The sequence below is a fragment of the Eublepharis macularius genome, chromosome 3, assembly GCF_028583425.1.
Source record: "Eublepharis macularius isolate TG4126 chromosome 3, MPM_Emac_v1.0, whole genome shotgun sequence".
NCBI lineage: Eukaryota > Metazoa > Chordata > Lepidosauria > Squamata > Eublepharidae > Eublepharis > Eublepharis macularius.
Genome location: NC_072792.1, coordinates 80,558,611 through 80,583,897, shown reverse-complemented (window position 1 = coordinate 80,583,897; position 25,287 = coordinate 80,558,611). Strand labels below are relative to the sequence as shown.

The following is a 25,287-nucleotide window of genomic DNA, read 5'->3' as shown; positions in this document are numbered from 1 at the left end:
ACTGGCCAGGCAAATTGTTCCCCTCTTAAAGTTCCAACCACTATAGCCATGAAGCCTGAGTGAAGAACTTGTACAGATTGCTGGTCCCAGCGAGCAATCTGCCATTGCAGGTGTTAGCCATGAAGCATACCAGCCAATCTTGACAGACCCCAATTCCCCACCAGTGAGGATGTGCCAAGCATGCTCACCAGCCCACTCACTTTTCCTAATTCTATCCTGCCATCCCCAAGCCCAAGCCTCTGCTTAGGCTCTTGCATCCCACAGATGGCTTAGTACCAACCTGAGCCTTTGCCATAAATCATTCAAAAAATATTGCCAGCCTCAGATAGATGGACACTATTGTCTCTATAGAGGTCAACACATTTGGCCCGTATTCTAGGATGGGGCAAATATATCCCAAGTCCAGACCACAAAGCGTTCTGAAGGGCCCTGAACCTCACCTGGTTCATTCTTTTTGGGTCCAAACTTTCCCATAACACATGATGTGGAAGGATTGTGGACCAACAGATCAACACACCAGGCTACTGCTTGCCTGTCTGCTGCAAGTCTGTGTACACTTGTAACAAAAGGACCTTGCCCTTTACCAAACCAAGGTTATTACCACCCAGATGAATGGCCAAAATGTGAGGTAGAGGACATCTCCTCCCCTCAAACAACAGTGGCAGCAGCCCTGGCCATCTCAGGCCCCGACAGCCTTGTCACTCAACTGTGGCTGACTCACTGAGACCAAACTTGGACTCGATCAGCATCGTCTTGGCTTGATGGGTCACTCAGATGAGGATGTCCGCATATGAGGATCCTTAGTCTCCCACGGTGGGTCACAACACCTAAAGGAAAGATAGGTCAGCACAAATACCTTACAAAGTTGTAAGAGGGGAGGCATACAAGCAGTACGTGGCAGACCGCCAATGGCCTACCCTCTGGATAGTCGACATCAGATATCCCATAGCCATAGAGGCAGCCCCAATCCAAAAAGAATGTGTGCCGAATTTGACACCTGCCAAACCCAACTTAGACAGTGCCCTTTCTGTGACCTCCCAGAACTGGTATTTTATAAGGGGTGTGCCATCTCTGTGACGGCCTCATCCCCATGGACTTCCACATACTGCTGGAGGACCTTCACAAGGCATAACTCTGGATCAGCACAGGGGCCTAGCTGTATTTTGGAGCATCTAACTTTGAAGGTAACAGTTTCCCCACTAAACTTAAGGTCCTGAGCCCCATATTGACCCAATCAGGTCAGCTGACCCCAGGGGGAACCCATTGTTGTGGCTGGAGCCTGAGATGAGCTGGCTTGCATGTAAAGTGATTGTACTTGGCTTGGCAGGACAAGGGCCATCAGCTGGCCCTGGGCCTCCAAGGAAATGCACATTCCTGTTGGGGCAATGTGGACTTACCAGCGCTCTTGACTGGGTCCATCATGACTGGTTCTACCACCAACACCAGACTCTGTCGACCAACTCTAGTCAGCAGCCAATTCATCCACATCCATGGCCATACCTTCCATCAGCTGAACTCCGCTGCTCCCTTCACCTCCCGCAAGGTTGTATTTCCCCTCAAGGGCAGAAAGATGGGTTAATATCTCATGCTGGAAAGCTAAATTGGAGGTAAGCCTAGCAGATCTTAGTCTCTTATTGCAGCCAATGGTGTACCTCTAGCCTGCTCAGGCAACTCAACATTTCCCTCCTCCTAAGGAAAGCCTCATCTTTATCAGAGGAAGACAAGGTGAATGCTGCCCTTTCAGGAACAGGCTTCTTGGCAGGCTGCTTGCCCTTGGAAGGCCCTTTTCTCTTCCTAGAGGCATGGTGCAATTAAAATATCAACTACCCAGTGACCTAAAATGTACACCAATCAGGAAGCCTAAAATTGTGTCCTCACAGAAGTCTAAAATAACCACCCCATGGAGGGTCTCTAGATCTAAAACTTAACTAATTAACTCAACCCTCCCTGTTCATTTAGGAGCAGGCTTCAAAATATATGCCAGGTCATGCCAGGGTTTGCAGGGCAAACCACTGGGCCAACCCATAAGAGAGGACTCCTATGTAACTGGTTGACAGATCACACCCAAAGAGTGCTAGTTAATGGTTCCTCATCCTCTTGGAGAACAGTCACATGTGGAGTTCCTCAGGAACAAGTCCTGGGACCTGTTCTGTTCAACATTTTTATAAATGATTTGGAAGAATGCTTATTAAATTTGCAGATGATACTAAATTGGGAGGGATAGCAAATATGGTCAAAGACAGAGTAAGGATACAGGATGATCTTGACAGGCTAGAAAACTGGGGAACAACAAACCAGGGCTCAAAACAGTCAAGACCAAAGTATAATTCAATTTTACGTATTATAAAGTGCAAAAGTGCTACAATTTCATATATACATACAAGGAATTATACAATACAATTCAAAGGTGCATAAATACAGCGTCCAATTATTAATCAATGTAGAAAAAATACAAATCTTCAGTTGTCCGGAAAAAGTCCAACAATTAAAGTGCAAATGCTACAATTAATAAGGAGAAATCGGTAGGTGGGAGATTGTGCCAACGAGATTATACAATAACAGTCCATGAAGTCAAATATATACAGAAAAAACGCCGACGGGGATTTGCAGGCAAATATCATTAACCCATTTCGTGAGTACCACTCCTCACTTCCTCCTGGGCGTAAAACATTTTGGACTGGACATACTGCAAGGAAAAAATAAACAATAAACACTATCCACAAACTTGCTTATAGCGATTCACAGTTATGAGAAAAAACTTACAGTATGTAGTAAGCACAAAAACACTAAAAGTAAGCACAAAAACAAACTCTCCCACCGTTCCTCCAAAAGCGTAATTCACGGACATGTGACAAAGGGAAGGACCACTGCTATATATATCCACAACAGGGAGGGGCCAAAAAATGCAATGGAGGACATTTCTTTTCAAACTGTAAGTCAAATAATGTGATATACGTCATTCAGTGTAAGTGCCCCTTACTGTATATAGGAAGTACTACCCGCCCTTTAAGAGTCAGGATACAAGAACACCTGTCTAGAATTAGGAATCTAGTGTGGGAGGCACCCCTTGTTACCCACTTTTATGAGCAGAAACATCTTCCGAATGACTTTAAAGTCTCGGTAATTGACACCTTAGACTGCCCTTTTGCTTTGGATCAGACGAAATTGCTGTTACGTTTGGAATCTAAATGGATTTTCTGTTTAAACTCCTTGTCACCAAATGGCTTAAATTCGGAGATTGATTTCTCATGCTTTTTGTAAGTTTTGGGACCCTTGCAAGGATCCTCCATTGCATTTTTTGGCCCCTCCCTGTTGTGGATATATATAGCAGTGGTCCTTCTCTTTGTCACATGTCCGTGAATTACGCTTTTGGAGGAACGGTGGAGAGTTTGTTTTTGTGCTTACTACATACTGTAAGTTTTTTCTCATAACTGTGAATCGCTATAAGCAAGTTTGTGGATAGTGTTTATTGTTTATTTTTTCCTTGCAGTATGTCCAGTCCGAAATGTTTTACGCCCAGGAGGAAGTGAGGAGTGGTACTCACGAAATGGGTTAATGATATTTGCCTGCAAATCCCCGTCGGCGTTTTTTCTGTATATATTTGACTTCATGGACTGTTATTGTATAATCTCGTTGGCACAATCTCCCACCTACCGATTTCTCCTTATTAATTGTAGCATTTGCACTTTAATTGTTGGACTTTTTCCGGACAACTGAAGATTTGTATTTTTTCTACATTGATTAATAATTGGACGCTGTATTTATGCACCTTTGAATTGTATTGTATAATTCCTTGTATGTATATATGAAATTGTAGCACTTTTGCACTTTATAATACGTAAAATTGAATTATACTTTGGTCTTGACTGTTTTGAGCCCTGGTTTGTTGTTCCCTATATCTGTGTACCAGGGTTGCCCTTAGTAGCTTTAGGCTAGAAAACTGGGCTAAGACAAAATGAATTTCAACAGAGATAAATGCAAAGTTCTGCATTTAGGAAGGAAAAATCAAATGCATAATTATAGGATGGGGGAGACTTGTCTTGGCAGTAGCATGTGCAAAAAGGATCTAGGGGTCTTAGTAGACCATACACCGAACGTGAGTCTGCAGTGTGATATGGTAGCTAAAAAGGCAAATGTGGTTTTGGGCTGTATCAACAGAAGCATAGTGTTCAGATCACGAGAAGTGTCAGTATTGCTCTACTCTGCTCTGGTTAGACCTAACCTAGAGTATTGTGATAAGTTTTGGGCACCACAATTTAAGAAGGATATAGACAAGCTGGAACATGTCCAGAGGAGGGCAACGAAGATGGTGAGGGTTCTAGAGACCCAGTCCTATGAGGAAAGGTTGAAGGAGCTCAGAATGTTTAGCTTGGAGAGGAGATGACTGAGAGGTGATATGATGACCATCTTCAAGTACTCAAAGGGCTGTCATATAGAGGATGGTACTGAGTTGTTTCCTGCTGCCCCAGAAGGTCGGACCAGAACCAATGGCTTGAAAATAAATCAAAAGAGTTTTTGTCTAAAGATTAGGAAGAACTTCTTGACAGTTAGAGCAGCCCCTCAGTGGAACAGGCTTCCTTGGGAGGTGGGGGGGGCTCTTCTTCTTTGGAGGTTTTTAAGCAGATGCTAGATGGCCATCTGACAACAATGCTGATTCTGTGAACCTGAGCAGATCATGAGGGGGAGGGCAGAATGGGTTGCATCAGTGCTTCGTTCTTGTGGCCCTTCTTACATGCCCAGGGTAATGTCAATCGCCACTTTGGGGTTAGGTAGCAATTTTCCACAGGCCAGTTTGGCTAGGGATCCTGGAGGTGTTTTGCCATCTTCTGGGCATGGAGCAGGGGTTACTGGGGCAGTCAGGGGGTTAGTTGTGAATCTCCTGCATTGTGCAGGGGGTTGGACTAGATGACCCTAAAGGTACCTTCCATCCCTATGATTCTATGATCCTATGTTAATTAGTGTGATGGGGGAAGAGGGAGGGGGACTGTGAAGGCCAGTGCTGCATGTATCAGGCAGAAAGGCCCCACCAGGCCATGGCCACAAAAGCTGCAAAGAAATGGGGGTGGTGAGCACACCAAAGGGATCAGGTAGAGGGTGTATTCTCAACCACCAGCCCCACCAGTCCAGTACTGGCAAAGGGAAGGGGAGGGTTGGAGCCACTACTGCCTCTCACAGCAGAGTCGGGGCCTAGGCCCTACTACAAACCAGACTTCTGTCTTGAGTAAAGCCAGGCCATAGGGGCCAAAGACGCTTCTTTGAGGGGGCCTGGGCCCAGAGACAAGCCCAGCCAAAGCTGACACCATCAAGTGGCTTGGGGAGAGTTTCTGCATTGCTGTTGCTCTGCCACCCCACTGCCACCTCTGGTAGCCAGGATGCTTGGCAGGAACGAGCCAACATGCTCCTTCCAGTCTGAGCACAAGGAGCTGACTGAAGGCCTGTGGGGAGGAGCCACCTTATAAGGCACCCGACTCTGCCCCAAGGCAGAGGCCTGGATGCCCAGGAAGGAGAGTAATGCTGCTTACTCCTTCCAGGAGCACAAACACAGCCTCCGGACCCAGCAGCCTTTGCTTGCCGGCTAGGAGGGTCAAATGCTTAGCAGTTCTCTAATCCCATCATGTTTGTTTGATAAGAACTTGCTTTAGGAAATTGGAGGGGGAGTGAGTATGAGTTGTGCTGTTTGTAACAACTCCATTTCTTGATCTAGACCAGATTGCCTGGGTTACCCACATTATAATCCAATCCAGTATTTATAGTGAACTGGGCAAATAAAAAAGAAATTCTAAGATCAAACTAAGGTAGCTGCTGAAACTGCACAATAGAAAGATCCTCTCTAACTCTCTCCCTGTTTAAATGTGTGCTGCGGAGTCCTGATTGACCCTTCTGGATTAAAGATGAGCAAGTGGGGCACAGGTTAACAGCTCTGTTTGAATTGTATTGCACAGGATGTAGTTGCAGTTCTCATCAGTTTCTGACAGGAAAATGTCTGTCTGTCTTCCATCTGTCCATCTGTTTGTCTATTTATAGACCCATGGCTTACATAGTTATCCTCTCCTCATTTCATCCTCACAGCAACCATATAAGGTAGGTTAGGCTGAAAGGCTCATCCAACAAACTTTCATGGTTCAGCAGGGATTCAAACCTGGGGCTCCCAGATGCCAGTAGTCCAGCACTCTAGTCACTAGACTGGGAGAAGGACTATAGCAAGATTTTATGCACAAAGATAATTTGTAATACATATATATGCATTAGCTTGTTTTGTTTTGTATTTTTTTATTGCATGGGACTTTCTTCTTTCACCAGTAACAGAGTCAGCAGTTAACCTTGCAGAGTGGGGCGGGGGAGTTAAGTGGGTCCTAAACTAGTCAATAAATAAATAATGCAGCAGCAGTAATTTTTTTCTAATAAAGGTAAAATAACCCATTTCCTACCATTCTCCTAAATTTGGTCTTCTTCCAGCCTATGGATACTTATTCCAACTTAAATGATTTTTTCACTGGAGTAAGAGCCACTTTGGAAGAAGCCTCAGGCTAGATGAGGGCTTAAGATTTTGGAGTGGTAGAATACAGGTTATTAATATATATATAGGTATATTTTTAAATATGCACTACACGTTAGGTTAAAAATGGGCCTGTAACAGTCCTTTGGGTCTCCATTGGTGGCTATCATAAACATACAAATCTGGATTTTCTTTTACATAAAATATAAAGAAAATACCATGTTGAAAGTGAATAGGTTTGAACACTAATTTCTTTGTTGTGAGTTTTGCTTTCCAAATGTCAGTGTATGGTCCCACGGTATGCAGACGGTTGATGTGTTAATGTCTCATGTGTCTGACTTTAACTTACTTTTTAATTGTTTACTTCCAGTTTACATCGGATTCTAATGGAGTTACAAAATCAGCAGCTAAGCCAATTAACTGACTGGTTAGTTAAAACAGAAGAAAGGACTAGAAAGATAGATTCTGAGCCCCTGGGGCCTGATTTGGAAGATTTAAAAAGGCAGGTTGAAGAACATAAGGTAAGCAATTGTCGTGTATTTTACCAGTCTGTTTGTTTTAAGGGAAAATATAAATAAATCATTTTTGTTAAGTTTTCAGAAAATGGCAACATAGTACTGCATTATATTTACATAATTTTCTTCATAATCTGTACTGAAAATGAACAAAATTTAACTGTAGACTGCAACATAGAAATTATGAATTTCCTTTAAGACTGGGATTGTCTTTTATTCTTTTTTCTCCCTGTCATTATTCACAGAATAAAAATGCAGTGAGATGGCAAGGGAAAAGGGAATTGCAATATACTATTAAATGCAAAATACAATAATAATATTTCAGATTTTATTATCCCCCTGGTTTCTTTCTTTTGCTACCTTGTGCTTTTCTTCTAGAATACTCCAGTAGCAAATAGACACTATTAGTTGTTATAATTGGGATTTCTAATCTCATTAGCAGTGCTGGGACTCTGAGCATGCAGCCCCCGAGCACTGTAAAATATTCAAACTGAGCGCCTTGCCTTTGTATTGGAAAAGATGTGATGTGTTTTTGAAAAATGAATTTAATTATGAAAACAACAAGATAGCACATACAGAGCAAAAGAACCTGGCAAGACTTTCTTGTGTGGATTCTGCTCTAAAAAAATGTCTTTGTGTGTTTATGTGTGTAAGAAGAATTAAAGGCTCCAAGCCTCAATCCCATTTGCAAGTTTGCAGGACACTGAGAGATACGCAAATAGGTTCCATATTGTGAACTAACTGTAATGTTATCTGGCCATTAACTATAATTAAGGGGATCAATGCAGCTTGTAGGACCGCACAAACACACTCTTTCCAGCTCCTCCCTTGTTGCATGTAGTCAGTCCATTGTCTACTATTTTTATCTGATGTGAAAAGCTCTTTTGGGTCACCATTGGGGAGAAAATCAAGATATAAATAAATAACAATAACAGCGAGAACAATAATAAAAAGAGGCAACCTTGATGGAATGCTACTCGTTACTGTGTACTTATGCTGTCTTAGGAGACAGTCATTTGAAAAATAAAAAGGAGTCACTGCTGGGAAACTTGGCTAGTTAGGTATGGATATTAATCCCCCCTTTCCTTTTTGTTTATATTAGTCAATATTTTGTCTCCCATCGTTTTCAATCGGAAATACCTTTTGGGCTGTACATTTTTGCTTTCCAACATAATTCCCACCAAGGAAACGCGTCATGCCACATTTCAGGCAGATAGGAGAATAGGTTGCTACTATAAATTCCTTTCTTGTGGTCTAGATAAGTTCCTCAAAGTTTTCTGTCTAACACCACAGCAAGTTTTTGTTTGTTTGTTTGTTTGTTTTCACATGGCAGATCTGAGAGCGTTTTAGGAACATAGTACAAACAAAGCCATGACTGCAGTGCAGACTCACCTGTGGGCTCAGTTTGCAGGCCATAGCGGGTGGAGGAATGCAGGGATGGTAGCTGCCATTGCTTAGAACTTGGTAGCCCACCTCTGGTTGGGACAGGCAACAGCGACTTCCTTCTGGCTGCTGGCAGAAGGGACAATAATAACATTAATAACATTTGATTTATGTATCGTCCTTCAGGATGACTTAACACCCACTCAGAGTGGTTTACAAAGTATATTACTATTGATGGTTGTTGTGGGTTTTCCGGGCTGTATTGCCGTGGTCTTGGCATTGTAGTTCCTGACGTTTCGCCAGCAGCTGTGGCTGGCATCTTCAGAGGTGTAGCACCAAAAGACAGAGATCTCTCAGTGTCACAGTGTGGAAAAGGTGTTGGCAGGTCATTTATATCTACTCAGGAGGGGTGGGGTTGAGCTGAGTCATCCTGTAAGAGTTTCCCAGGGTGTGGAATGCTAATGGAGGGAGGCTTCACTGTATCCTGAGGAGGTTCTTTTGCGTATGGATTGGTGCTTGATGTGCTAATCTTCTCCGCAGGGCTATTGTCGGGTGTAGAGTGTTTTGTTAGCCTGGTGTTTTTCAGAACTGGAAACCATGCTCTGTTCATTCTTAAGGTTTCTTCTTTCCTGTTGAAGTTTTGCTTATGCTTGTGAATTTCAATGGCTCCCCTGTGCTTGGGGAAGGATCTTGGGGGTGAAGCATTGCAGGGACAAGCCTGGGGGGCTGTTGGGACATGCTCACTCCCAGGGGGATCCATGCAGGGGGGATCTATGCAGAGGCATATGTACATATGGAATTCCACAGCCTGTCATCCTTTGGTGCCCACCTTCAGCAGGTGGACTGAAGGGGTGAGGGGGTCATCAGCCAGAAAGTGAGTTGGTTGATACTTGGATCCGTGCCAAGGCTTCCTAAGCTGTAACCAATAAAGTTGTGGCATTTTAAATCCCAACAAGTCATCTGTGTCTTCTGTTGCTTTCCCCTTGACCCTCCTCCCCCTTCGATGCTGGGCCTGCAAGTGGAATTGACCATCACAGTTTAATAGATACATATCTATATGGATTGTAAATGCCAAGGTTACCACCTAAACTTTCAGTCATCTCACTGTTGATGATATTGCTGTTTTATTAGTTCCATTTTGTTGTGTTTCACTTTGTTTCATGTATACACTACTAATATGGTAGCATAGAATTTTAATATTTCATTGTTATGTTAATTCATAGTTCATGTAGAGGTGTATGTGTTTACTTACCTTGAGATCAAAACCTCCAGGATAAATTCAAGGATAGTTCAGATACTCATTTACCCCATTTGCAAGGCATTGTGTTTTATGTGGAACTGTAAATAGCATTTATGATAACCCTGGTTTTATTTACATGATAATTTATCACAGGATATTTCTAGATGGATATCCATGTTAGTCTGTAGCAGCAAAATAAATAAATAAATAAATAAATAATCCAAAGGTACTTTAGATACAAACAAAATTTATTCCAGAATAAGCTTTCATGATTCAGAACTCACTAGTAACAGATGCATCTGATGAAATGAGCTGAGCTCTGATTCACAAAAACTTATGCTGGAATAAATTTCTAAAGGGCCACTGGACTCCTGTTTATCACAGGATGTAACTGAAGAACTTCTGATTTTGTCAGGAAATGTTGACTTTTCCAATGTAGATTGGATGCAAGTAAACCTAGCATTATTTGAATGAGGTTGGGGATATTATTTCAGGATATCTTACTCTATAATATAAGCCATATTGCTCTATTATTGCAACTGATTTCCTCATCCCAGTAATTATAGTTCTTTCCTAGATTAGAACATGCTATGTTACATTCCAAAACAATATTTCTTTACAATGTTTCTAGCATATATAAGATTACTAGAGATTTTTAAAAAAACTCTTAACATCATTCTGGTTTTTTTAGTATGTGTTGAACCTTACCAGCATAAATTCTTCCCAGTTCCTTCCCACCTCCCAAACGCCTTCCTGAAATAACTTTACAGATGATTACTCATGCTGCTTCAACAAAAATAAAGTTTGGATAGGTACTGTAGAGCAGTCCTATTTTTCTTTTATGGATTGGATTTCTTTGATACATTATACAATTACATTTTTAATCTATCATGGAAAACCACTATATTCTCTGAAACAGCTGTTATGAGCTACTGTTGGAAAGAAGCAATTTTTCTGCTGCTGGCAGACTTTATTATTTGATTATGCATTGATTTACTATTTTTGTTCCAGGATTCTTTGATTTTAGTCCCAGACTGGTTCAGTTTTACAAGTACATTTTTACTGACAGGAGTGGGAAGATAATTTCTTTACATAGCAGAGTAAAAGTTTTAGCTTAACTTACTGATGGAGAATGAGAATGATGAGAAGGGAGGGATCCCACAAGAGGTCCCTCCAGCAGTTTACAAATATCTATATAAACTTGCCACTATTTCTACTGTTTGTGCTGGGGATAGAGAACTGCTTTCTCAACAGATTTTAAGGGTGGATATTGGACCCTGAGAGCTTTGCTAAGTATCTGTGAGAACATGGATGAAAGTGTGTGTGTGTGTGTGTGTGTGTGTGTGTGTGTAAAAAATGTTGGATTGAATTTAGAAGAGGCAGACACTGATGTGAATTGTGATTGGTTTATATGTCTTTAAATAAAAGCAGTTATTACAAAAATCTCATGAGACTTCAGCATTTCCAATGTCTTTCATTCAAAAATCCTTTTGGATTAAATGAAACTAGGTAGCATTGCATATTTGTGTTCCAAAGAATGCCTCAAGCAAAACAATAATAAAGGGGCAAATCACCCAGTCAGTCTAGGGCTTAATTATAAGTTGTATTTTTCCTCTATTATAGGCTCTTCAAGAAGATTTAGAACAGGAACAAGTCAAAGTGAATTCTCTCACTCATATGGTTGTTGTAGTGGATGAAGCTAGTGGAGACAAAGCTACAGCTGCCTTAGAACATCAACTTCAGGTAACTATTCCACTCATATGGAATTATTGCAGTGAAAAAGATACATTTACAGAAATGTATAATTCTATTTTATTATAATTTAATAATTATAATTATAATTTATTATTATGATCAGGTTTTGTCTCTTTGATGTTCAGCACTATATAACAAGTCTGGTTAAACATTTTAAATAATGTATGTCATGAAACAAGGCAAGCAAAGTTGTTGTTGTCTTTCTTTACAGCAGGTCACTGACATGTAGTTTGTTGACTGGATTATTTTTCATGTAGCTTGCTTCTGTAATGGTGGAGAATACCATCAAGTCATAGGTGACTTATGGTGACCCCTGGTAGGGTTTTCATGGCAAGAGATTAACAGAGGTGGTTTGTCATTGCCTGACTCTGCAATCCTGGTCTTCATTGAAGATCTCCCATTCAATTACTAACCAAGCCTGATTCTGCTTAACTTCTGAGATCTGACATGATCAGATTTGCCTGGACTATCTAGGTCAGGGCAGCTTCTTTCTGCACTTGGGGATTATTAAAGGCATGGATCACTGAAATATAACTTGAACTGTAAAGCTCTAATATGAGTGAATATAGAATATGTGATTGCTGGTAGTCCTACTTCTTCTGCATGACAAATACCTCACTGTTTCTTACTGCTTAATGTGGTCATTTACCAGACCTTTCTCCCATCCAGAGGGAGGGAAAGCAGCAGCTGTCCAGATTTCCTGCTTTCTCCTTGAACCCAGCCTTTACCATTCTTTACCCTCACAGCTGGAAACAGCTGAACTCTTGGATGCCATATTTGACTTTCTCCAGGATCCCTTTTATCCCGGTAATGAAATCTCCTCCACATTATCCCAAGCACAGAGAAGGCAAATGGACAGATAAGTCAGGCCTGGAAATCTGCGGTGGATGACAGCGATTGTATTTTGGCTGGGGTCCACTCCTTGGGAACATTCAGCAGTGATTTTGCTTCCTTCCAGCACTGCTGCCTGTAAAGAAAAAATGTTATGTTTAAGAGTATAGGAAGCCCTTTTGAGAGCTGGGTTGGCTTCCTTGGCTGGAGAAATTCCCTCCCCCCTTTTGGAGAGGCTTTTCACTTTTACTAGCAGTAAGTTATGTATGCTCTGTCCTTGAGTCAAGATAAGCTGTTCTTGCCAGCTAATTGGTAATTAACTTCACACCTGTAGTTTGGGGTTGTGTGCCAAGAGCTGCAGACCTTCCACACGTCCCTTTGTGCACTTGTCAGGTGATGTGGTCAGGCTGGGAGTGGGTGTGGTTAGTCCTGCCTCACTTTGGTTTCAGCTTGAACCAATATAAACTGGCTGTTAACCAATATGGAGAAGCTTATGTTGAGTGTCTATCTTAGACCTCTGCTTATGCTTTTTTGGTTTGCTTCTGGCTCTATTTGATGAGAAGGACTGAAGCTCCATCTTTTGCCTTGCTGTTTTGTGGGACTTTTGTTTGCTACAATGGAGAAACCAACTTGCTTTGCCTCCTAAGAATTTACTGTGGTATGTAGAGCTTACTGCTGTAGGTTTTTGTTTGTTTGTGCTCACTTTTTGTCTGGTGTGTGATAACCCTGCACCTGGAATTAATAAACCTTTATATTTTTATCTTGTGTGGGTTATTAAGACTCTGAAGCCTCACTGCTATAAAACCTTTGTTGAACTCACCCTATGTGTGCTTGAGATCCACCTACCAAACATCTATTCTTTTGCTGTGAACTCTGCCTGAAAGTTTATCCTTGCAAGGTAGACTTTGCTTTGGCTAAATTCCCTAATAGGCTCTGGAGCTTTGCTCCCTAACTCCTTAACCTAGGGATAGACTGGGGAGCTGGTGGCAGCTTACTTGGTTTGCTATTTGCAACAGGACCTTCCAGGCAGCCTGTGTCCCTTCCCCTGAGCTGGGCTGGGCCCCAGGGGTCTGGAACTCCTTGACACTGCCATTCCAGCAGACTGATCACTGTTGCTGTTCCATCTCATTATTCAACTCACATGTAGCCAACAGGCAAAGAACTGGCAGGGCTTTCTTTAGTATCCATGGGAATGATATGTTCAGCTAGATGCAGTACAACTCTGTTTATTTATCTGCTTCATGATGGAGATACTTGTACAATTGTGAGAATTTCTAGAAATGGAAGCATGAACAACCATGCACTGATAGATATCTTCCATGACAATTGAACCTTCAACAGTTTTACTAAATATGTGTCTTAGGAGACATTATTTAACTAAGTCTAGGAGACATTTAACTAAGTCTATACCCAATGTTATACTGTTTCAATTTTGGTATAAAGTAGTGCCAAATATTTGCTTAAAAAATTAAACTGCAACTGTTCATATTCCGACGTGAGGAGGGACTCCCAAGAAGGGGGGGGGGGTGACAGGGTCCAAGGAACAGTAGGATTTTGCACTACAAGGGTTGTTAAAATACAGCGTACATACAGCATACCTTCATCAGAGTTCATCAATATTAAAATAAAGGTTGCATCTACTATTCCAGCTTCTGTGTACCTTACTGACTAAATACATTCTTTTTCTACAGAGTGTTCACTTTTAGAAAACTTAAATGGTTTTTATTCAACTTTTTCATACATTCAAGGTGTCTCTACTCACAGTTCTTACTAAATAATGAAAGGAGAGAGTGCATCTTTCATGCATAAAGGCGCTTGGTGGAACTTTGTAGACTCAGTGAATGTGGTGAAAAAAGAGAGATGACTTGCTCCTCTCCCTGCTGAGGTGTGAATGAACAAAAGAGGAAATGGCCTTAACTAGTTTTGGCAGGCTCTGAATGGCCCAGAAACTGAACCTGTAGGGTAAGGCTTTACAATTCCCAAGATTCACTTCTCTTAAAACTATAGGCATACATTCTAGTCTAGTACATATTGATTAATATATTCAGCTTGCTGCTGGAACAGTACAGTTCTTGTTCCCTTGTTCAAGTCCATTGCCATTATTTTCTCTATCTACTTCTCCTTCTATGCCATTTTTTGTTTTGTAATTGCTGTGTTTTCTTCCTGGAAAAGCTAGTTAGGAATTTCATGCTGAGTTATCGGCCATGTTTAGATCAAGTCATATTTAGATCAAGATGGGTAGCTATGATAGTCTGTAGCAGTACAAAAGAGCAAGAGTCCAGTTTCACCTATAAGACTAACAAAAAAAGCTCCTACCCTACCACAAATCTTGTTAGTCTTATAGGTGCAACTGGACTCTTGCTCTTTTCTACTGCTACAGTCACATTAGCTACATGATGTACGCTAATGAAACAGTTTGAGGAATAGACCAGTGCTTCCTAGATAAGTCACAGATAATTCTGGTCAAAAATAATAGGATAACAACATGAAATTATTTAATGACTTAAATATAGCTTTGTGGCAACATCACTAAAAACAAAGTCATTTAATGAAACATTAAATACACAAACATTGGTCGAATCCACATTACTCATTCTAAGTCGCATGTTCCCCGCATTCCCCACGCAATCCCGAGTGCCGGTCACATTACCTCATTAAACAGACGCATTTCATTCGCATTTCTCCCGAATATGTGGTCACAGGTTTTCAACGGGAGTTTCACGGTGGCCGTGAACGGGCCAATGCGCAATTTACGTGGTTTTTTTAAAAAACGACCCCCCTTCCTGTCTCTCCGGCCGTTCCGAGAGTTCCTATTGGCTGATTCAACTTGCAAGTGCTCCGTAGTCTGCAAAAGACTGTTTTTGACTTCATAGCATTGAATTTATTGATTATGCTGTTTCTGAATCAAATCTGGTAGTTTGAAAAATCATTTTGGGGTGAATCCATCCTCAGAACGGACTCGCGAAACTTCCTTTTTAACTGTTTTTTATTTTTTTTATTTTATATTACTATAATATCGAAATTACGAAATATTGAAATAATGACACTCCAAGGAAGTGAAACTTCAGTAAAATTCAGGCACTGAACTGTCCTGCATAGGAAATGCCCACGAAAGCTTCCCACATGCTTCCAAATTTCCAAAAAAGAAACTGGAGAGAGCCATCAGTGCTGTCAGTGGGGGAAAGAGAGGCATCATTATCTTCAATGATGTTTCTTTATAAGGCAAGATCGAAATAACGGAAAAGTGCGCTCAATAAAATTTTTTTAAAAATGGGCACGGAAAAAAAGGTCCCGCCCAAAAAAGCTGTTTTCAAGCGGCCGTGTGACCGGAGGGACACGCAAGAAAGACGGATTGGAAGCAGGAATGTGAACGAAGAGGAAAAAATTGCGAATTGGAGGCAAACGGAAGATATCCGATAAACATGCGGGTAATGGGTGAATGTGGATTCGACCATTTTCTCCATCTTCTGAAAAAAACCACAGAAAAACCATCAAAGTAAGGGCATGTCTTGCTTTGGAAAATGTTCATGAAATGTTTTCCCAGTTTGGTTTAGCCCTATCTTATACTTGCTCTGGTATCTATCTCTGTCTATCTAGTACTGCTTATACAGCTATTGCCTTAAGCAGAAATTAAAATGGGAAGAACCTTACTTGATATCATGTCTCTGATGTTTAATTATTGCCCCTATATATTTTGCCACAGAAAGAGCAATGGAATCATTTGGATCTGATAGTAACTGCATCACCCGGGCTCTCATATTAAGTAGTTCCATATTTTTAAGTAGAGGGATAATTAAGCTAGCCCTCAGCTCATTAAATATGGGACACTCTATAATCATATGTTCAACGGTTTCCATTTTATCATATGGACATCTACATGTTCTGTTAGCATATGGCACTTTCTTGTATCTACTCTCCAAAACTACCGAAGGAAGGCATTCATTCTTATAATAATAATAACTTTCAGTTTATATACCACCATTCAAGATGACTTAACACTCACTCAGAGTGGTTTACAAAGTATGCTATTATTATCCCCACAACAAGAAACACCCTGTGAGGTGGGTGGGGCTGAGAGAGCTCCAAGAAGCTGTGACTGACTGAAGGTCACCCAGCTGGCTTCAAGTGGAGGAGTGGGGAATCAAACCCAGTTCTCCAAATTAGAGTCCCGTGCTCTTAACCACTACACCAAACTGGCTCTATTACCAGGGTAAAAGCTCTTCTGAGTTTTGGTACTGTCAGATGATACAAATACTTTGGCAGTGACATCAGGAGGGCAATAACTAAGTAAAGAGTCAAACATACCCTCTGTGCCCTAAGAGATGTACCACTAATGTCCAACTTCCTAACGCGCATTTTTATTTGCCTAATTATATCTTTGGTCTTTGTAATTTTGACCATATTGTTTGTTATTCCTTGGCATTTCATTTTCTTTCTCAATAATAGATCCCTCTGACTATTATATTTATTTACCTGAATTAGTCCAATTGGAGCTGGCCCTCCCTTAGATTTTAAAAGCTTTACTTTAAATAGAAATGCTTTTATCCATGCTTCAGCTTCGATCAATATTTTTCCCAATTCAGCTTTCAGAGCTATTCCCAAAACACATCTGGGAGTAGCCAGTAAGCATTGGAAAAAAATCATACTGGATGTAATTCATTCGTTCAGAAGCAGCCTGAATCTAGATTTCTGCACCATACAAAAATTGATTTAGAAACTTGGCATTATATACCTTTAAGGCCGAGGGGACAAATTCACCTCCCACTGTATAAAAGTTGTTTTACAATTGTCCTCCCTACTCTCAAGGCAGTATTCCTTGCCAAGTTCACATGTGTTTTCCATGCAAGGTATGTTTCAAACTGAATTCCCAGGTATCTAAATTGGTTATCCTGTTGCACAGATTGGCCTGCTATACACCATCTGAAGATTTTCCCTCTTTTCCTTTTACTAAATATCATGGCATTGGATTTCACTACATTAATAGACAAGCCTTCATGGTGATAGTAATACTTAAAGTTTTTAATTAATTTGTGTAGTTCTACATCAGATCAGGACATTATCACTGCATTGTCAGCATACAATAGGATTGGAATTTCACACTTACCTATATACAGAAGATGGCAAGCATTCCTCAGAAGAAGGATCTAAGATCCTTTATATATAAATTAAACAGCTGGGGCCAAGAATACATGCCTGCTTGATGCCTTTATCTAAGGTAAATGGCTCAGATAGTTGTCCTGATCCTGAATCTCCACATCTAACCCGGGCAGTAGGATAGCTGTATAGTTGTTGTATTAGGTAATGAAGGCATGATTCAATGCCATACTTCTTCAGCTTTCCCTATAAGCGGGCCTGGAGATTGTGTTGAATGCTGATTTAAGATTCATGAAGGCAGTTGCTAGAATGCTTTCTCCAGAGCTCATATATTTGTCTATGAAATACTAGAGTATGTGGCAATGATCAACGGTACTTGTGTGTTTCCTAAAACCAGCCTGTTCATTCCCCAGAATATCATTTCCTTTGATCCAGGATCTAAGATTTTCGAAAAGCATTGTGGCATAGAGTTTTCCTATAGTGGATAACAGACTTACTGGATGATAATTCACTGGGTCCATTGGAACTCCCTTTTTATAGATCGGAACAATTATCAACCTGCCCAAGTTTTGGAGCATATTTCCTGTCTTATTTATATCAGTAAAAACTGAAGCCAAAATCTGTGCCCACCAATCTGGATCAATTTTAAATAATTCCATTGGTATTTCGTCAGGGCCAGATGCTTTCCCTTTTTTGTTGTTGTTGCTTGATTAAGATCCTGACTAGACATGAGCATGAATGGGGGAAAAAAACCTGAACAGGCTGTTCAGTGTTCGTTCCCAACAATGAACACGAACAGCCAACCGGAACCAAACATGTCCCGTTACTGACCGTGTTTGGTGTTCGGTGTTCGGTGGTGCCAGAGCAGCCCCCTTAGCACTTAGAGAGCCCATATTCACAGGGAATGTGCAGCAGGCTGTCCTCCAGACATCATCCAAGTTTGGTCAAGATTGCAGTATGGATCTCGAAGTTATACATTCCCAAATTTGACACCCCCCAGAAACTCCCATTCAATACAAACCACCCTCCCCAGTCCACATTGGCCCATGCAGTAGACCTTAAGGTGGGCCACCTCCCCTCTCATGGGCAGGGGGTCTGGCCGCTGGCCGGCAGCATCCCCCTTGTGCCCACCCACCAGGCCTCCCCGAGGCTACTTTCCGTCAAGGCAGTATGCCTGCAGCCACCACATAACCAAATGACCCAGCAACAGTCTGCAAAGAAAACCCTCCAGCAAGACATGATGGCATATGTGGAGGCCTTGCACACACAAACACACACCCTGGTGGGTCAGAGACACCAACACACGTCCACCAGATGGGGACATTACGGCATTGGAGCCAATGCTCTTGTCCACGTCACGTGTGGTGCAGAGGCGGTCACCGCACAAACACACTGGCTAGACATGGAGCCCTGGATATTTAGGTGCATGGGATAGATAGGTTTCTCAATAGACAGGTGCATAGATGTATAGGATAGTCATATAGGATAGAGGGATGCATGGATACATGGAATACCTGTATTGGATTGACAGAAGAGACCAATGCCATGTTCAGGGATATTAGGGAGACAGGTGGATCGCATTACTGTCTGTGTTATCCCATCATTGGAAAGTTGGAAGGAAAGAACCAAGTATGGGAGGTGGGAGGTGGGAGGTGGGGCCCTCCCCTAATGTTTAGAAGCAGACATGCTGGCCGTCGAGGTGGTGGAGGATGCCCTCCCCCCCTTGTGGGGGAGGCAGGCTGCTGACGGCATAACCAACCTTCCTGCATTCACAGAAAGGATGGGTGTTGTGGCCGGGAACCACCCCCTCTGCTCAGAGGGGAGGGAACAGCAGGTGCCCATGGATGGGGGTCCCCGTGCTCCACAACTTCCTGTGCAACAGTTCGTGATCTGCCCCTTGTGGCCAAGAGCAGCAGCAGCAGACAGCACCTACCCTCCTGCCTTCAAGGAAAGGGTAGGTGGGAGGGCCCTATCCTTCCCATGCCCAGAGGGGCCAGTGGGAGCCCATAGATAGGGGCTCCCAGGCTGTGTTGCCCTACCACTACCATCAGCAGCAGCAGAGCTGTCAGCAGTGGCCAAAAGCGGCGGCAGCTGACATCAACCACTGTCTGACCTTTGTGGAAAGGATGGGGTGGGCAGGAAAGGAGAGGTCGTTTGGAGGGGTTGAAGTGGTTGCAACCGCAGACGGTGAAGATGAAAGAGGGACCATCTGGGGAATTGTCAGCTAGAGGACAGTATGGGCTGGACAGGTTGTAGGGAGGGGTCGTAGAGTTGCCATCAAGAGAGGGAGAGGGAGACAGAGGGGCCATTGGGGAACTTGTCTGGGAGAGGAGGACCAGAGGTTGCCAGCCATGGAGGCAGCCCCGAGAACCGAGGAGTGCTGGAGCCCGCTGCACAGCACCTTGGCCGAGAGCCACAATAGACTTGGGGAGGCTCAGAGGGCCGATAGCTTCAGGTCCAAGGAGTGGGGTGGTATTGGCGCCATACATGCCCTAGGAGGTTGAGGTGGACCTTCACGAAGTTCAGCATGTCCATCAGGTCTGGGTGCAGATGTGAGCGGCAGGGACGGAGGAGGTCTTCTAGGTGGGAGAACACCCACTCGCTCTGCACGCTGGTGGGAGGGCAAGACAGGATGTTGGTTGCCATGATGGACAGGTTCAGCCAGATGGAAGATTTGCTCACCGAATACTCCAAGAGATTAGAGTGAGGGGACTCAGTGGGCTCCACCAGGTACTCTTGCACCATAGCCCCCACTGAGTCCTCCACCAAGAGCGATGAGCCCACTGAGCTGCAGCCAACCACGCAGCCCACCAATGAGGCTCAGAGATCAAACGGAGCCATTTGGGAGGGTCTATCCTGGCATGGCTCTCTTCCCAACTTCCCCCACCCCTCCTCCTGCTCCTTCTTCTCCTCCGCCCACCCCTCACCCCTGCCCGGTTCCCTCAGGCCAGACTTCTCTTTCTGGTAATGGAGCACCGGTTTGCGGAGCTCCTTTCTCCACCGCAGCATCTGACCTGCCCGCATGGCGATGCTGCCCTTGATCTGGGGGTCACAGAGGGAGGCCATTTGGTATGGCGCCTCGTGGTGCAAGCGCTCAGCCACGCACACCTGGATCCTCCTCACAAAGTCCCGGACCCTGGCAAGCAGCTCTGTCTCATGCTCGAGCTCCATGGCCAGGAACTGGTCAAGCCCATAGATCAGGGGGATGGCCTGACCAGGCTGGGCTCATAGGAGCACAGGAGCTCAGTGGCCTCCTTAAAGGGTTTCAGCATCTGGGACATCTGGGCAAGGACTCTCCAATCCATGGAGCTGAGGTTCAGATCCTCTCCTCTCCTTAGAATGTCCATGGAAGACAGGATGTCCTGCAACGGGCCCCTCTGCTCCACCAGACGACATATCATGTTGTAGGTGGAGTTCCAGCAGGTGGGCAGGTCCTGAAAGAGTTGGTGCTCAGGGTCTCCCCCCTCCCCCTGCCTCTGGAACAGCTTGCGGGAAGAATTCATGCTGCGGGAGAAGTGGGAAGCGATGCGGGGGCAGCTCTCCAGCAGATTGCATGTCCACAAGTTTCCCTTGTCCCAGCTGTCCCTTGGCTTGCTCCCCAACCCGAGCACCTCCCTCATCACCAGGTACAGCTTCTGCACCATGCACACCAGGTCAGGGAGGGATGCCTCTTTCAGGGCTGCCAACATGTTGCTTCCAGCGTCCATCACCATGAAGTCACGGACAAACCCTTCCACCCCTGCCGTCCACTCCCTCAGAGCCGCCTTCATGGTAGTGGCAGTGTTCTTCCCCATATAGACCTTGTCCATCCCACGGGCTTGGAGAAGAGCCACCCTTTAAGCCTGTGTCAAGCATGGCGCCTTTTTCTGGGGAACAGTTCTTGGCCCGGGGCTTCGGAGGTCTTCTGGTTGCCACCAGTGGGTGGTGATGGTAAGGTACTCGTGATGGCAGCCACTCCTGAGGTTGGCCATGAAGACGCTATGGCCTTTGGTGGCTGACAGCTCCCTGAGCACCATGTCTCACATGGACTGGTAGAGGGCAGGCAGGACTTGATGCCTAACGGCGCGGCAGCGTGATGGCATGGAGAACCATGGGGCAAAGTACTGAAGCAGCATTTGGAAGCCCACACCCTCCACGACCGACAGCGGGAATCCTTGCAGGGCAATCATCTCCGCCACCACATGAACACCTGCCTCCTGAGCCCTTGATCTCACCCTTTTCAACGGCACTATCCCCGACCCTGATGGAACAACCTCCCCAAGGGCGGCCTGCCTGACCATTCTGCTCCCACCAGCAGCACCCTCTAGGCAAGGCTTCTTGCTTGGGGTGGATTCCGGTGACCATCCCACTGATCCCTGCTCAGAGGAGCTAGTAGCCCTCTGTCTCCCCCTGCCAGATGCTTCACTGGCCAAGGACGGAGACCACAGGCTTGGGTGGTGCATTTTCAGGTGCCTGGTCAGGACCATCAATGACAGATGCTTTGGGTCATTGCCCCTGCGCACCACCCCATCACAGACACGGCTCCGCACCACACGGGGGTCATTTGGAAGGGCCTGGAAGGGCCTCCATGCAGCGGATTTGAACCATGGACCACTAACTCTTCTGGGGGAGGGAGGATGAAGGGTTGCTGGCTGTGCTGTGGAACAGGCAACAGAAGATGGAGTGAGGGGTGAACTGCAGGCAGGGACAGTGCCAGAAGTTTGGGATGGGGACGGGATGGATGTTTCATCGAACCCAAACCATTCCTCCATGGATCCCTTGGCCTCCTCCTCCTCAAATATTTGAAAGAGTTCCTCTTCCCCCAGTGACAAGGGCTCTTTGGCCTCCTGCACAGCCTTCACAGGTGATTTTTGTAGAGTGGGAGTCTGCTGCCGCAGAGCCCTGCCCAGTACTGCTTCCTGTGGGGCAACCAGGACAATCTTTGCACTTCCCCCAAGACCACCCTTTGCCCTCACCTGAAGCTTCATTGTGCCAGCAAACAAGAAGGAGGAAAGAAAATGGGACAACACTGTGAGCCCTCAGTTGAGGTGCCCACTGAGCTTGACCCTAGGGCCTGGCAGCAGCCCTGGAACCAGAGGTTGGGGGTAGAGCTGTAGCCCAGCACTCCCAGAAGCCTGATCAGATCAGACACTGATAATCATGGTGAGCCCTCAGCCGAGGTGCCCACTGAGCTTGGCCCCAGGGCCTGGCAGCAGCCCTGGAACCAGAGGGAGGGGCCAGAGCCATAGCCCAGCAGCACTCCCAGAGAACTGACCAGATCAGGCACTGATTATCAGGGTGAGCCCTCAGCCAAGGTGCCCACTGAGCTTGGCCCCAGGGCCTGGCAGCAGCCCTGGAACCAGAGGCTGGGGCTAGAGCCTAGCCCAGCAGCACTCCCAGAAGCCTGACCAGATCAGGCACTGATAATAATGTGAGCCCTCAGCCGAGGTGCCCACTGAGCTTGGCCCCAGGGCCTGGCAGCAGCCCTGGAACCAGAAGGGATAGCTCCCTATCCCACCCACCACACACAGAGAAAAAAGCCCAGCTCCAATGCACTCACCTTCTCTCTCTCCCAAAACACTATTAAGAGCTCTGTCCCACTCCACTGCTTGCTGAAAGTTAAACCAGAACTGGGGGTGCAATGCCTTTTTATAAGCAGAGGATTCATTGAGAAACGCAGGAGGTCTGTGGTTGGCAGTCAGAACTTCCTACCAGGGTTTACAGGGATGAGATTGGAGTTCCCATGGCAACAGAACACCCCCTTCTCCCTCCCCCCCAGTGTCTGCTCCCACGTTACCAATTGTTACCGATTTGCAGCTCCACGCTTGGAAGGAAGAACTGCCCATCAAGCTAAGTTGGGCTTTGATTCGGGTGTCCGAGGAGACAGAGGGAGTGCAGACAGAGTTCAGGCACTCCTCCCCTCTGTTGCTGAGGCAATTGATTGAAGGCACCTGATGTCTGGCTTCCTGAACGGCTGCCAAGCACTATGAACAAGGCTTGCACTGACCGCGTTTGGCTGGAATGGCGCCTCACGAAAGGCCCGTTCACGAGCAGCGGAGCAGCCTGTTCGGTGGGGTTTTTTTTGTTCGTAATGCTGTTCGTGCCCATGTCGAATCCTGACCTCACTGGCCATTACTGGGGCAATTCTTTCATGCTCAGTGGCAGCTTCAATCTGCCATCCGGCATATCTCTATTTCCAAAAATAAAAGTTAAAAAAAGCTTTCCAAATCACTGCAGAAATGTGGCAAGACACTGGGAACCTTGTGTTTAATCCTTTTGCTATTAAATTCCAGAATTGTTTTTTTTCATTTCTCTTCTATGGCTTTACACCATTATGTGTCTGGGCTAAAGCTAAGTTCATTACATGTGAGGAGAGGCGTCAGATATCTAGGCATAATAATAATTGCACTGGGCAGTGATCATTTCCCAAATATTCTATTACTTCCAAGTTTTCAACTCTTTTGAGTAAGTCAGCAGATGCAACAAAATAATCTACTATGCTTGCCCCTTTTTACTTGCTCTTGTTCTTACCATTAACAATAAAAAGAAGAGTGCTACTTTCAGTTTAAAATCACTGCCAAAACAATAATTCGATTATTCTACTTTCTTCATCAGTTGCATTTTGGCAGACTGTTAAGTTACATTTTCATAAAACAGTATAATTCTTGCTTCTCTTTGAATACATGTTAATTTTCAAATAGATGTTTCACCTTGTTTTGATTTTAGTAAGCATCTCAAACCTCTTCCAGCATGCAAATTGTGGCATATTAAAGTAAGTGCAAGTCAGAGAGACCTTGTATCATTTGACTTGGTACTGGCTGCTAGATTAAGGAAGAACAGTTCTAAATATAGATCACAGGCACTGTAGGCAGAACTGCAGAGTACTTACTGCAAATGCTAAGAACAAAGAATTTTTTTCCTTTACAAAATGGAATTGGCTGAAGTATAAAAACCTTTTGCAGAGGAGGGTAAATGCTGTATTACAAAAAAATAAGAGAAAATAAATTGGTTTGGGAAGCCATAGAACAATATTAATAAAACTTGAAGCGCAGGATATCATTGCAGTTTATTAGACTGATATGCAAAAATATTATGTGCTGTTGTCACTGACATTGTTGAACATTGACTGCAGAATGAAGATGCTTTTTAGGGTTGTTTCATACTTGCATGTATATCATTTGGTTCTTGGACAGTTGATGACTAATTGCTGAATGGACTCAACTGCAAAATATGTTTGATGTTGTATCATAGCATATAGAATATTTTCTTGTGGTGTTAGACCTTTGTTGATCCACAATCACATATAAAAATCATTAATAAAAGATACAGTCATGTATGAACTAAGCATTTCATACTGAAGAGACCTAAAAAGAACCTCCTTAGAATCAGAAACCTTATTAGTCCTTCTGGTAAGTTCTGGTGTAAGCTGCAGCTTTGTTTCCACTGTTTCTTCTTATAATTGCTAGTGGGGACTAGACATGGGCATGAACCCCCCAAAATTAATGAACCTGTGGTTCGTGGTTTGGTGCCGCCGATGAACCCAAACAAATGAACCGTAACGAACATTTCCCGTTACTGAACCAGTTCGTGGTTCGTGGGAGTTGGAACGGCCCCTGTTGCACTTAGAGAGCCCATATTCCCAGGGAGTGTTTAGCAGACTCTCCTCCAGCCAGCATCCAAATTTGGTCAAGATTCCAATAGGGATCTTGGAATTATACCCTCTCCAATCTGAGGCCCCCAGGAAACTCCCACTCGATACAAATAGAGCCACCATTTGACGTTGGCCCAGTGTACAAGGGTTTGGCCATCAGAACTGCCTATCTGGGTTTGTAGGGATGAGATTGGAGTGCCCATGGCTACAGAACACCCCCCTTCCCCCTCCCTCCCCCGGGTGTCTTCTCCCATGTAACCAATTGTAACCAATTTGCAGCTCCATGGTTGGAAGGAAGACCACCGATCAAGGTAAGCTGGGCTTCGATTTGGGTTTCCAGGGC

General features: G+C 44.2%; 1 protein-coding gene across 1 annotated transcript in view; it reads left to right on the top strand.

The window, feature by feature from the left end:
• Positions 1-25,287, top strand: part of DMD (dystrophin) — a 2,144,806-nt gene that overhangs the window by 858,217 nt on the left and 1,261,302 nt on the right. Inside the window, exons 11-12 of the mRNA XM_054973282.1 lie at positions 6,867-7,017; positions 11,258-11,377. Coding sequence (XP_054829257.1) covers positions 6,867-7,017; positions 11,258-11,377 — 271 coding nt within the window. The remainder of the gene's footprint in view (positions 1-6,866; positions 7,018-11,257; positions 11,378-25,287) is intronic.